The sequence below is a fragment of the Engystomops pustulosus genome, chromosome 5 (assembly GCF_040894005.1).
Source record: "Engystomops pustulosus chromosome 5, aEngPut4.maternal, whole genome shotgun sequence".
Classification (NCBI taxonomy): Eukaryota; Metazoa; Chordata; class Amphibia; order Anura; family Leptodactylidae; genus Engystomops; species Engystomops pustulosus.
The window spans coordinates 202571099-202586065 of NC_092415.1; the positions used below are offsets into that span (position 1 = coordinate 202571099).

Genomic DNA, 14967 nt, shown 5'->3' on the forward strand with positions numbered 1-14967 from the left:
TCCCTGTGCTGTATTTTGCAGTATATTATTTGTCCTATACGTCACCTCTGGCTTGCAGTCCGGGTCCGCAGGTCTCGTAGGCTCCGGGACTGTCCTGTCTGACGTACCAAGGAACCAGCTGGCATCTCCTCCACTTATGAGTCTTCCACCTATGGGCGAGACATGTAGAAGATTGTAAATCACGGGTGTCAGGACGATCATTTCCCCGGCAGGAGCAGCGGGGGCTCCTCTTAATGAAATGCCCCCACTCTGTGCCCGGCACCAGCCATCTGGACCCGGGGAGCCCAGGCATAGACAATGAGGAGAGGAGCGGCGGCTTCAGATTGGCTGAGACTGTGTCGGGATTCTGGCGTCTTCCTTAGAGCAGATGTTTTGATTTCCCAGAGGTGTCGGGGAATTTGGACGGCATTACCCCACCGGGGACATCAGGCGGAATGATCCGATTGTGGATTGTTCTCATTGAACGGGACTGGGAGAGGCTGCGGGGGAGCTCCAGACAATGGGCTCTGAAGGTATCAGCCTGACGGAATGTTCTAGAATGTTCTGTAATTGTATCAGTTACATCAATAAAAAGAACCCAGAACACTGAGGGTTATCCCATAACCACAGGATACAATCGGACCGGTGGGGGCCAACTGCTGGATTGGAGGTATGACTCAAACTTGGGTCAACCCCTTTAAAAAAAGACCCCCTAAACCAGCATTGTGTAGAGCAATTTATTCGCTTTCCAAATGCACCTTTCCTAGTTCCCAGGTATTTTTATTTTTCTGCTATGGTGCACTGGAGGCGGGGCCATACCTGTTTACATACACTATCTAGCACCGCCCAGCACCACCCCTTTTACTCACTAATCGACTACCCCATAAAAAGAAGTAGCAGACTGAAGAAGAGCACCAGCAGGAATGGCCCCGCCCCAATTATCTAATTTGCATAATAATAATTGGGATTCTTTCTAGAGGTAAAGATGACCAGGAAACATTAGGGGGATGTCTGGATATATAATAATAATATATACAATGCTGATTTTTCTTGTGATGTGATTTGTCAGCTGGGAGACGCTCAGCTGTGTCCTTCCACTTCCTGCTCGAAATTCTGTGGTTGGATGTAAGAGGAGTCTCCCCCAATATAGAGGGTATAAATATTACTGATCTCCATTTGCACCTCACTATGTAGTCTTTACTTCATGCGATTGCTAAGAGCACAGCAGTGTGAGGACACGCCCCGAGTGCACTTGGAAAAACTACAGTCCTGGAATATGAATCCACACATCACAGTCCTGCTGCTACTAACATACAAAAATGTATGATTACACATCTCTCCAGGGACAATACCTAACACTGGCTGCAGAGAGCACAGAGCACAGCAGTGTGAGGTCTGAATACACATCTCTCCCGGGACAATACATAACACTGGCTGCAGAGAGCACAGAGCACAGCAGTGTGAGGTCTGATTACACATCTCTCCAGGGACAATACATAACACTGGCTGCAGAGAGCACAGAGCACAGCAGTGTGAGGTCTGATTACACATCTCTCCATGGACAATACATAACACTGGCTGCAGAGAGCACAGAGCACAGCAGTGTGAGGTCTGATTACACATCTCTCCAGGGACAATACCTAACACTGGCTGCAGAGAGCACAGAGCACAGCAGTGTGAGGTCTGATTACACATCTCTCCAGGGGCAATACATAATACTGGCTGCAGAGAGCACAGAGCACAGCAGTGTGGGGTCTGATTACACATCTCTCCAGGGACAATACATAACACTGGCTGCAGAAAGCACAGCAGTGTGAGGTCTGATTACACATCTCTCCAGGGACAATACCTAACACTGGCTACAGAGAGCACAGAGCACAGCAGTGTGAGCACACAGCCGCAATGCACTTGGAAAAGCTACAATGCCGGAATATAGATCCATATATTAGAGTCCTGTTGCTACTAACAACATCCACAAAGAGTACACATCTCTCCAAGGACAATGCCTAACTCTGACAGCATAGAGAACAGAACACAGAAGTGTTAGGACACATCCCCAGTGGACTTGGAGACGCTACCATCCTAGATATAAATCCATACGCCACAATACTGCTGCTGCTAACAACATAGACAAAGACATGATAACACGTCTCTCCAGGGACAATACCTAACAGTAGTGTCAGCAGAGAGCACAGAGCACAGCAGTGTGAGGACACGCTCCCAGTGCACTTAGAAAAGCTACAATCCTGGTAAATTAATACATATATCACAGTCCTGCTGCTACTAACAATATAGACAAAGACATGATTACACGTCTCTCCAGGGACAATACTAGGTATTAGTCAGTGCTGCTGATAGACTCCCTTCAATGTGGTTCCCTTTTTAAAAAAAAAAAAAAAAAATACACTAAAAATACCCATAAAAAATGCTTATTCCAGTGCATCATGGGAATGTAACGTGACAGTCCTGCTCCTATTATACTGGTACCTATGTGTGACTGTGGCTTTGCAGAAGATCTGGTGCGGTGCCATCACTGAGGCAGCAGAAGGGTTAACAGCTCAGTATCCGGAGATGCTGCGTGTGACAATGATTGAAGTGTCAGCCTTTGAGCTCCCGTCTGAGCCCAGGCAGGAGGAGGGAGCGGGAGCCCAATTACAGCAGCGGCGGAGCCCGGGACGCGATTGTTGTGTCTGTCACCCGTCGTCCCCCGAAAACCTTAATGAAGACTTTCCATCCCCAGTGCCGCTTGTGATATGGATCTCAGCCAATGCGCCCACAAACAGAAGCCCCCAATCCCGGCTCAGCCCCCCCCGGAGGCGACTCTCATGTTAGTGACTGATGTGACACAGCCGCCGCGCTTTATGAGCCGCAAAAACGCAAATCTGCAGATTAAATGCTTCTTTCTGCTGCTTTCCTGAGAGTTTATTTAGTGTAACACGGGATATGGACGCCGGTAATTGCTGCCAACCGGGGGGCACAGGGGGGAGGGGGCACCATGGAAATACATAGGGAGATAGAAGCTGCGCTGCAGGGATTGTCACCACACTGGGCACATAGCAGGACACCGGGGGCTGGCACCGAGCTCTGCCACACATCTCCAATATACATATACATTCTCTCTCTGTCTATATACAGTATATATATATATTACACTTATCTGTGCCCTGCACTGTGTACATGTCATATTCTATATATTATCTCTCTGTGTCTATATACAGTATATATATATATTACACTTATCTGTGCCCTGCACTGTGTACATGTCATATTCTATATATTATCTCTCTCTGTCTATATACAGTATATATATATATTACACTTATCTGTGCCCTGCACTGTGTACATGTCATATTCTATACATTCTCTCTGTGTCTATATACAGTATATATATATATATATTACACTTATCTGTGCCCTGCACTGTGTACATGTCATATGGCGCTTACATGGCTTATAGAATTCTAGGACTGGCAACTGATACATAGTAACACATGAGGTATCAGGCGCCAGCGCTTAATGTTCCCGCCAGTTGTATCATGTGATCACTCATGTTTGGTATATATATACGATGTTCACTCTTGTTACTTGGCTTGAAAAAGGCTCCAAGTGAGCTGAAACGTTGCTGTACCTTAAAAACATGGAATAAAAGAAACCACTTGCTACACGATATACCCGGAGTGCTGCCGACTCTCTCCTACTGAGGCCCGGTCCTAGTGTGCCTGCACCCATCTTACCTTACCCCTCTTTTTCTTTTGGTGTGCTGTTTACAATTTCTTCAAATATCTAACTATTTATCTATCTCCTATCTATCTATCTATCTATCTATCTCATATCTATCTATCTATCTCATATCTATCTATCTATCTCATATCTATCTATCTATCTATCTATCTCCTATCTATCTATCTATCTATCTATCTATCTATCTATCTATCTCATATCTATCTATCTATCTATCTATCTCATATCTATCTATCTATCTCATATCTATCTATCTATCTCCTATCTATCTATCTATCTCTCTATCTATCTCTCTATCTATCTATCTCATATCTATCTATCTCATATCTATCTATCTATCTATCTATCTATCTATCTATCTATCTATCTATCTATCTATCTATCTAATATCTATCTATCTATCTATCTATCTATCTCATATCTATCTATCTCATATCTATCTATCTATCTATCTATCTCATACCTATCTATCTATCTATCTATCTCATATCCATCTATCTATCTATCTCATATCTATCTATCTATCTCATATCTATCTATCTATCTATCTATCTATCTATCTATCTATCTCATATCTATCTATCTATCTATCTCATATCTATCTATCTATCTATCTATCTATCTATCTATCTATCTATCTATCTATCTATCTATCTCATATCTATCTCATATCTATCTATCTATCTATCTCCTATCTATCTATCTATCTATCTATCTATCTCATATCTATCTATCTATCTATCTATCTATCTATCTCCTATCTATCTATCTATCTATCTATCTATCTCATATCTATCTATATATCTATCTATCTCATATCTATCTACAGGTTAGAGCCTCCTGGTTCTTACCCAAACCAATTTGTACCAACAGAGAAAAATTTTAAAATGTATTTTTTTTTACCAAGGATGTCCAACTAAACATCATACAATAAAGGGGGATATGTCATACGCTGGCGCATCATGCATATGATCCAAACCCACCCTCTGACCCTTAATAGATAATGGCCAGGTGTGGGTGCCATTGCTCCGCTTAGTTGTACACCAGGTTCGGCCGGGCGCAATTAGCAGCTTTAATCACGGTTTTATTCAGTTTGTCCTCTGGTATTCAGGCTTACAAGCCCCCACAGTTGTATCTATCTATAAATTATCAGGATATTCCATATAAAGTTGTTAGAAATAATCGACTTCCTTCTATCTATTTATCTCTCTATCTGTCTCCTATCTACAGTACATATATCTCATATTTATTTTCTATCTATAAATTATCAGGATATTCCATATAAAGTTGTTAGAAATAATCGACTTCCTTCTATCTATTTATCTCTCTGTTTCCTATCTACAGTACATATATCTCATATTTATTTTCTATCTATAAATTCTCAGGATGTCCCCAATAAATTTGTCAGAACAAATTTAGTATGAACAGAAAATAAAAGATATATCTATAAAAAAAGACAAAAACGCACAATAAAGGAATCATATAAAAAGCAGCGGAGCCCCCGCCCCTCCCCCTCCCCCCGGGAGGAAAATCAATATATTTAATAAAGCCAATAAAATATTTACTCAGCAGATTCCTGGCAGAGAAATGTAATAAAGCCTCAATCACTGAGCGGAGGTGACAGCCGCAACGTGTCACATCCCGGGTGACAGGATCAGATGTAATGAGGGCAGAAAGCTGCGGCTCAGCAGGGGTTAATCTCACCTGTACGTGTGGCAGGCGGCGGGGGCCTCACACTCGTTCTCCTCGTGTAACGTGTCCGGACAGTCTCGGCCGCCGTAGGACGGGTACTGGATGATGACACGGTGACGGCTCTGCTTCTTCACTGCCACAGACCCTGCACATACAGAGAGGCCATCACCAAATATTCTGTACAGAACAAGGAGAATATCCGACCACAGCACAAGCGTAGTCTGTACACGTGGAGACACATAGCTCTGCACAGGAGCTGTATACCAACACACCGGATTCTAAGGAAGACTTGTAAAGTGGAGTTATATACTGTATCTATGAGGATCCTTGGCCCCTGATACATTGTATCTATGAGGATCCTTGGCCCCTGATACATTGTATCTATGAGGATCCTTGGCCCCTGATACATTGTATCTATGAGGATCATTGGCCCCTGATACATTGTATCTATGAGGATCCTTGGCCCCTGATACATTGTATCTATGAGGATCCTTGTCCCCTGATACATTGTATCTATGAGGATCCTTGGCTCCTGATACATTGTATCTATGAGGATCCTTGACCCCTGATACATTGGGGGATATTTATCATACGCTGGCGCTCGTGCGCCAGCGTATGACCGCCCCACCGCTGCAAATTCGCAGCCCGATACATGAAGAGGCTTCTGCCTCTTGATGTATCGGGCTGCCAGTTGCCCAGCGTTTTTCCTACGCCAGGCAGGGCCTGGCGTAGAAAAAGTTGCTACCGGCGACTTTTCACGAATGAAAAGTCGCCGACAGCAGCGAGTGCGCAGGCGCGGGGACAGTAACGCCCCGCGCCGGCCCACTCCCGTCCGGCCGCGCCCCCCGCTAGGCCGGCCGCGCCCCCCCTTCACGCCTCTTCACGCCCCACTGGCGTGAAGGTGGCGGATTGGGGAAAATAATCGCAAAAGCTAGCAATAAGCAATAAGCCAGCATTTGCGATTATTTCAGGGCCTCTGCGCCACTGGCGGTGCGCAGAGGTCCTGATAAATATCCCCCATTGTATCTATGAGGATCCTCTGATACGTTGTGGTCTCTCTTACTTGCGCTCATTAAGTTGTGTCTTTTGATGCTGAATATAAATCGTTCTGATTTCATATACAAACACACGACTAACATTTCCTCCATGGGATTCATATGGAGGGCAGGGAAATTAATTAAACTCAACATTATTACACACATTGCAAAAAGACGTTCTGGAATCCAAGATGAAAAGCCATGGTGCCCGCTTTTATATCGCCCATAGCTTTTACGTGAATAAAGAAGAAATTATCTGGGTGGTTTTGGCTGTTTTTGATCATAGAGAAGCCTTTTCATAGAGAAATCACCAGCGATCACAGAAGGATCTGGGCAGCAAGTGTTTAGTTTCCCTGCAGTGCCCCTACTGGTGAAATGAAGCATAACATAGAACCCATTGTGGATCATATCAATTGTAGAAACCTATAGTAGAGATTATATAAATATGTTTCTTTAACTAAAATTACAATACAGTTGCCAATATAATAAAATAATTCCATGTAACCACATTTTGGCCCAAAGTCCCATCTGGCCAATGTATAGCCAATAGACCTGTCTGTACACAAACCCCCAAAATTTGATGACTGTCTACTAATATGGGCCTTTTGCAGTGATAAGTTGACTGTGTCTATGTTGGAGACATCAGGTGTTGGGGGAAAAAAAGAATTGGGTCATTTAGATATTCTCGACCCTTTGTCCTCACAAGACACAAGGTGCCACCACAGGTGTCCTGCAGCTGCTTACTCCCTTATGCCGATTGAGGATAAATATTCCCATGGCCACGGAAAGAGAAGCCACAAATCATGTATTGTACATGGGTTCCATGACTTTTCAGATGTCTGGTGGCCATCAGTGATGGGAACTGGTTGCGTGGTGTCTTCTGTATCTTCTTCTTGGTCTTCTCAGGTCAACGTGTAGACCTGGTTTTGATCTTTCCATCAATGGATCAGTCCATCAGTTGACATTTTACTCCAGGTCACTGTTGGACCAGAATTTCTAATGACAGGTAGGAGATCCTCTATTTATACCCATGAAGAACATATCTCTAGGCCTCCTTCTCTAGCTTACCTTCTTGACAGGTTGATGGGCATGGAGTCCAGTCACTATATGGGGTGACAATACAGTCTTTCCGACAAGGTAACAGACATGGCCTCATTGTCTCAGGACGAAGACTCTCTGGACATCTAGACAACAAATAAAGAACATCAACATGTGAGAAGTTTGGGGACACGATGGTAAAGTGACATGTGACAAGGCCACCAGCTGTCTTTCCTTACCCCTTTGTGTCTAATAGAAAAATGTGGAATCTGTGTTCAGTTTTCATAGTATCATCATAGTTTATACGGTTGAAAAAAGACTCATGTCCATCAAGTTCAAGGGAGGGATTTATGGGAAACAATTCTATATAACATAACCATCAATGTTATTTAGGTGTAAAAAGGCATCTAGACCCTTCTTGAAGCTCTCTGCTGTCCCTGCTGTGACCAGCGCCTGAGCTCTCTGCTGTCCCTGCTGTGACCAGCGCCTGAGCTCTCTGCTGTCCCTGCTGTGACCAGCGCCTGAGCTCTCTGCTGTCCCTGCTGTGACCAGCGCCTGAGCTCTCTTCTGTCCCTGCTGTGACCAGCGCCTGAGCTCGCCTATTCCACAGATTGGCCGTTCTCATAGTAAAAAAGCCCTTTCGCCTCTGGTGAGTTTTAGTTCTGAATCATCGAGTTGGCCCTTGAGCATGGCTATTTGTCTCCATGGTAACAGACTACAAATAAACCCTGTGTAGTCTGAGCCTGTAATAAGTCTCTACTTTATATGTAACCTGTGTTTCAAACCTCCCTTTGGAGGAATTAGGCTGATCCATGTGTGCAGTGCATTGTTCTAGCCCATCTTTTCATTGGTAAGTCTTGAGCATTTCAACATAACCAAGGGCCTTCCAAACCTTAGTAGACCCGAGTTGGCATGGTGCTGATAATTAGTGACCCTGAGCCTCCTTCCCAGCCAACTTGAAGCCCTTCAGGCATAGAGCATTGTTGCGCTGCTCACTATGGACCACCCATGCTCCAGTGGACCATTATGTCTCCTTCGGGTTGGCTAGTACTTTGGATCAGAAGGTGCAGGGTAACTCGGAAAACCATGGGCCACCAAGCCCAAGTTGCTCGGTATCTCGGATCTCGGTAGAGGTCTGTAAGACTCTCGGTTTCAGCTCTTCTGGGAAATTCTGGTAGAGAGCCAATATGGCCACCATTATAACCCAATAAAACCATTTTTTCCCTAGAGTAGATGTAGTGTAGCAGCACTCCTCCTCTACTTGCCGATCCTTACTTTTTAGGTCCGACTTGTCCGACGTTGACTCTCACACAGATGACTTTTCTCGTTTGCATCCCGACGGCGCACGCCGCTTCACCGTTCCAACTGGAAGAGTTAAAGACGGAGACAGAGACGTCTTCGGTGCACTGCCCCCAGGGGCCCGTGTGCCAGTGATACACAGTACATGGGTGCTCATTGCAGCTCCGAATCTCCTGCAGCGAGTTACTTTCCGGGCACTGAACTCCTCCTGCAATGAAAGAGGAGATACAAATCAATGACTCTACAGAAGATGACAGATAATGTGCACTGCATGCTGGGAAATCTCAGAAAAAAGCACAAAAAAAAAAAAAAAATTCCAAAAAGCCCCTTTTACTATTCAGGTTAGAGAGAAGATGCCGGGATAATGAGATTATTGACGGGAATTTCTGTAGTGTCCGGCTCTTTTCTCCGCAGCCATCAGCTGCCATTACAGGGATCATCAATCTCTACCAGGATTTCTTGTGGAGCCACAGGGGAAGCAGCCGAGGGCACAGGGGGGCTGCGAGATTATCCTGCTGTGTCCTGTGTATGATTGGTAGAAGAGATATCTATACGCTATCTATCTCACACTTACACATCTTCCTCCTATCCGTCATCCATCCATAAAGATTTTCCACTAGAAGCTTTTTTGTCTGCAGTTCTGTTATTCTGTCTCTGTCTATCCTAATCCATTTATTATTCTGTCATTTTATCTATCCACCTCATTGTGGGTTTCCAGGAGATTGTGACCTCTACCTCCATTATCTATCATAGAAGGTTTTTTGGCTGGACCAAATATAAGTTAGCATTGCCCAATCTGGTATAGAGGTAGGGAATGTGCGGCATGAAAAATTAAGACATGGGATGGGGAATTCTATTTATGAGATAGATAGATATGAGATAGATAGATAGATATATAGATAGATATGAGATAGATAGATATGAGATAGATAGATAGATAGATAGATAGATAGGAGATAGATAGATAGATATTATATAGATAGATAGATAGATAGATATGAGATAGATAGATATGAGATAGATAGATAGATAATAGATAGATAATAGATAGATAGATATGAGATAGATAGATATGAGATAGATAGATAGATAGATAGATAGATAGATAGATAGATAGATTGATATGAGATAGATAGATAGATATGAGATAGATAGATATGAGATAGATAGATAGATAGATATATAGATAGATATGAGATAGATAGATATGAGATAGATAGATAGATAGATAGATAGATAGATAGATAGATAGATAGATAGGAGATAGATAGATAGATATTATATAGATAGATAGATATGAGATAGATAGATATGAGATAGATAGATAGATAATAGATAGATAATAGATAGATAGATATGAGATAGATAGATATGAGATAGATATATAGATAGATATGAGATAGATAGATATGAGATAGATAGATAGATAGATAGATAGATAGATAGATAGATAGATAGGAGATAGATAGATAGGAGATAGATAGATATTATATAGATAGATAGATAGATATGAGATAGATAGATATGAGATAGATAGATAGATAGATAATAGATAGATAATAGATAGATAGATATGAGATAGATAGATAGATAGATAGATAGATAGGAGATAGATAGATAGATAGGAGATATATAGATAGGAGATAGATAGATAGATAGATAGATAGATAGATAGATAGATAGATAGGAGATAGATAGATATGAGGGAGAGGCTCATGTACTGGTTCTTCCTTGAGCAACCCCTGACTGTAAGATAAGTCCCTGGGTAATGGATGGGGGAGCCCGTGGTGGTAACAGCCGTATCCAGGGATCAGAAGGAGGCAACGTTAGTTCTTTATTGAACAGCAGGTAGCAGGCAACGGGCCAGAATGGTCAAACAGCAGATTCTGGTACTGGAGTGGTCATGGAGAGTGGTCCTCAGGAATAAAGCACCAGCACCAGGTAGTAGACACAGACTGGGATAATGGAGATGGAGCTGTGTCCAAACTGTGGAAGCTGCAGCTCTGGATTAGAGTCTCCTGACTCAGTCCCTGGGATTAGGTTCTGTGGCAGCACTAAAGGTGCGCTGTGCACTGACTCTCACTTCACTCTGACCATGTGCTCAAAGACTCTGCAGACTGGACCATGTGCTCCCCCTGCACAGTAGTTTCATACTCCCCCTGGTCAGGTGGTAGCTCCTCTCCAATCACACTCCAGTTTACAATACAGCCACACAATTGGATAACATCTTACACCCATTTAACTATTACCTTTCCAGGCAGAGGCTACAGCTGCTATTACATAATCTCCCTGTGCTAGAAACTTACTAGAGCGCCCATGACTCCCTCCAACAGCTCCTAACCTTGAGAGGATACTATCCGCAACTACCAACCTGCCTATACATTGGCAGGGGTGTTGCATATCTATCTATCTTTATCTTTGTCTGCAGACCATTGGGCACAATTAGCAGGGCTTGTGTGGCAATTTTCTGGTGTACAAGCCCTGAATTTGCCATCTCCATGACAAGTGGGTGTGGTGGGGGCGTGGCCAGCAGATCAGTGGGCCGGCTCTGGAATGACCCGCTCAGGCACTGGCTATGGAGCAATTCAACGCCCGGTCAGACGTGTTGTAGAAGTACTCTGCTGGTGCTGCCTCCTCATAGATCTGGGTGTGTCGGAGGTCCGGGAGAACATCATGCATATGATAAATTTGCCTCCATGGTTTTTGGCCCACGAGGGAGAAGCTGTGGTCACATTATTCTCCAACCAGTTGATCATCTATGAAACTGTTGAACCTGGTCTTGTCCATCATGGAAATGTGAATGGGCTGAGATTTGGTACCTGGAAGGTTGTAGTTTATTGTTCCATCCAGTGTGCGATGTAACCACCAAGTCCACCAAGAATGTGTGCCCCTCCCTCTCTCTACAGACCATACAAATTCCCTATAGCGCCCTCTGGCGGGGGAAATGGTGTTGCCTTCTGGTCAGTTAGGTTAATAGGACTTGTGCCATTGGCAAAGGTTTTGGCATTCAGCGCTGCCCCCTTCTATGACCTCCGTATGACATTGAGGCTTCACTCAGATTTATCTCAAAATAATTTGTAAAAAATTATATTTAAAAAATATTTCATTTTTAAATATTAGTATAAATTGTATTTTTCAAATATTTTATCTTATTGTTTATTTTTTTTGTCAAAGATAAAATATTGTCAGGGTTTTTTTTTTTTTTTCTATTTTACAAAGCAAAATATTTCTAAAAAAATCCACATCGTGACATGTGGCCTCTTCCTAATGACAGAACGAAATCCTCTTGGCAAAATGTCACTGGAATAAATAATTTATTTTTTGGATTCGGGAATGTCAGGGAAGATAGATTCTGCCGGAGACTGACTGAAGCTTCAGGGACAAAAGTCATTTCAGAAGAAGTTTTTTTTTTTTCATCATTTTTTTTTTAATTTTTTTTAATTTTTTTCTCTTTGGCTGAAAACTCCCCGGGGCTGTGAAAATCCCTTATAAATCAATTTAATTTCAAAACCATCCAAAAAAAATCTCTAGAACTGGAGACAGAAGACTCTCTCTAGAATACGAGATAATTATTTTTAGTTTTGTCATAAAAGAATTTTATAACATTTTTGATGCCACCGAACAAAATTAATTTAAAAACTCATTTTTTTTTTCACGCAAATTTTTTATTTCCTTTTTAAATTAATTTATTAAAATGTTTAAAAATAGTAAATTCAAGGTTAAATCTTTGTAAATGGCAGAACTTACCGTCCCCGGGATAAGCCAGGATGGTGCGGGATCGGCTCTGTTGTCCTTCCGTGGTTTTTCCGGAGCAGGTGTGAGAACAGGCCGACCACTCGGACCAGGAGCTGACCACACAGTCATTGGGACAGGGGACATCACAAGCGATGGGGATGGGATAGATGGCGTCTCTGCAGAGCTGTCTGTCCACCTCCTCCCCTAGGAGAAGGAGTATAAAAAGGTTATTCATTGACTTTATTATCGCATCTCTATCATCCACCAATATCAAATACAAAGAAGCTTTATTGGCAAGAATAAATACATTAGTGATGGGAAATCCGGCTCTTCTTAGCGAGCTGGCTCATTACACTCCGCTCACTAAGAAGAGCCGGCTCTTTTGGCTACTGAACGGCTCCCTATTAAATATATAATAGGAAGCTGCAGGACAGTCATATACGTCTCAGTCCATGATATATCATACGTCTCCCAGCCGATGGCCATTGAGGTCTCCTCTCCCCCCAGCAGGACGGATCTTCTCTCCCTCCTCCATGGAGCACAAGCCCGGGAGGAGATGTGAGAGTCTCCTGAAGAGAGTGTCCCTCACTGCTGAGTATCTGGAGCAGTGTAGCAGATAGTGGAGCTCATCCTCAGTGGCCTCCTGGTCCTGGAACTGTTGGCACAGTGACCTCTCCCTGGGTATGTATGTCTGTCTGTGCCCGGACCCAATGGCAGGTTGTGGGCGCTCAGTCTGTAGCGGCTCTGTATATCTAGAAATCTACAGCATCTTACTATCTAAACAAGAAAAAAATGACAGCAGCAATGCTAAAGTAATATCTATCTATCTATCTATCTATCTCTCTATCTCTCTATCTATCTATCTATCTATCTCATATCTATCTATCTATCTATCTCTCTATCTATCTCTCTATCTATCTCATATCTATCTATCTCTTATATATCTATCTATCTATCTATCTATCTATCTATCTCCTATCTATCTATCTCCTATCTATCTATCTCATATCTATCTATCTATCTATCTATCTATCTATCTATCTATCTATCTATCTATCTCATATCTACAGTATCTATCTACACTCACCGGCCACTTTATTAGGCACACCTGTCCAACTGCTCGTTAGCACTTAATTTCTAATCAGCCAATCACATGGCAGCAACTCAGTGCATTTAGGCATGTAGACATGGTCAAGACAATCTCCTGCAGTTCTCCCGAGCATCAGTAAGGGGAAGAAAGGTGATCTGTGGCCTTTGAACGTGGCATGGTTGTTGGTGCCAGAAGGGCTGGTCTGAGTATTTCAGAAACTGCTGATCTACTGGGATTTTCACGCACAACCATCTCTAGGGTTTACAGAGAATGGTCCGAAAAAGAAAAAACATCCAGTGAGCGGCAGTTCTGTGGGCGGAAATGCCTTGTTGATGCCAGAGGTCAGAGGAGAATGGGCAGACTGGTTCGAGCTGATAGAAAGGCAACAGTGACTCAAATCGCCACCCGTTACAACCAAGGTAGGCAGAAGAGCATCTCTGAACGCACAGTACGTCAAACTTTGAGGCAGATGGGCTACAGCAGCAGAAGACCACACCGGGTGCCACTCCTTTCAGCTAAGAACAGGAAACTGAGGCTACAATTTGCACAAGCTCATCGAAATTGGACAGTAGAAGATTGGAAAAACGTTGCCTGGTCTGATGAGTCTCGATTTCTGCTGCGACATTCGGATGGTAGGGTCAGAATTTGGCGTCAACAACATGAAAGCATGGATCCATCCTGCCTTGTATCAGCGGGTCAGGCTGGTGGTGGTGGTGTCATGGATCCATCCTGCCTTGTATCAGCGGCTCAGGCTGGTGGTGGTGGTGTCATGGATCCATCCTGCCTTGTATCAGCGGCTCAGGCTGGTGGTGGTGGTGTCATGGATCCATCCTGCCTTGTATCAGCGGCTCAGGCTGGTGGTGGTGGTGTCATGGATCCATCCTGCCTTGTATCAGCGGCTCAGGCTGGTGGTGGTGGTGTCATGGATCCATCCTGCCTTGTATCAGCGGGTCAGGCTGGTGGTGGTGGTGTCATGGATCCATCCTGCCTTGTATCAGCGGGTCAGGCTGGTGGTGGTGGTGTCATGGATCCATCCTGCCTTGTATCAGCGGGTCAGGCTGGTGGTGGTGGTGTCATGGATCCATCCTGCCTTGTATCAGCGGCTCAGGCTGGTGGTGGTGGTGTCATGGATCCATCCTGCCTTGTATCAGCGGCTCAGGCTGGTGGTGGTGGTGTCATGGATCCATCCTGCCTTGTATCAGCGGCTCAGGCTGGTGGTGGTGGTGTCATGGTGTCTTTGGGCCCCTTGGTACAACGCCACAGCCTACCTGAGTATTGTTGCTGCCCATGTCCATCCCTTTATGAGCACAATGTACCCTGTAACATCTGATGGCTACTTTCAGCAGGATAATGCTC

The 14967-nt window shown here is 43.7% G+C and overlaps 1 protein-coding gene across 1 annotated transcript in view; it reads right to left on the minus strand.

Moving 5' to 3' along the window:
* Nucleotides 1–14967, minus strand: part of THSD7A (thrombospondin type 1 domain containing 7A) — a 324008-nt gene that overhangs the window by 49366 nt on the left and 259675 nt on the right. The window contains exons 9-13 of the mRNA XM_072154376.1: nt 12534–12725; nt 8763–8994; nt 7518–7633; nt 5425–5557; nt 46–149 (exon numbers count right to left, since the gene is read on the minus strand). Of these exons, the coding sequence (XP_072010477.1) occupies nt 46–149; nt 5425–5557; nt 7518–7633; nt 8763–8994; nt 12534–12725 (777 nt within the window). The remainder of the gene's footprint in view (nt 1–45; nt 150–5424; nt 5558–7517; nt 7634–8762; nt 8995–12533; nt 12726–14967) is intronic.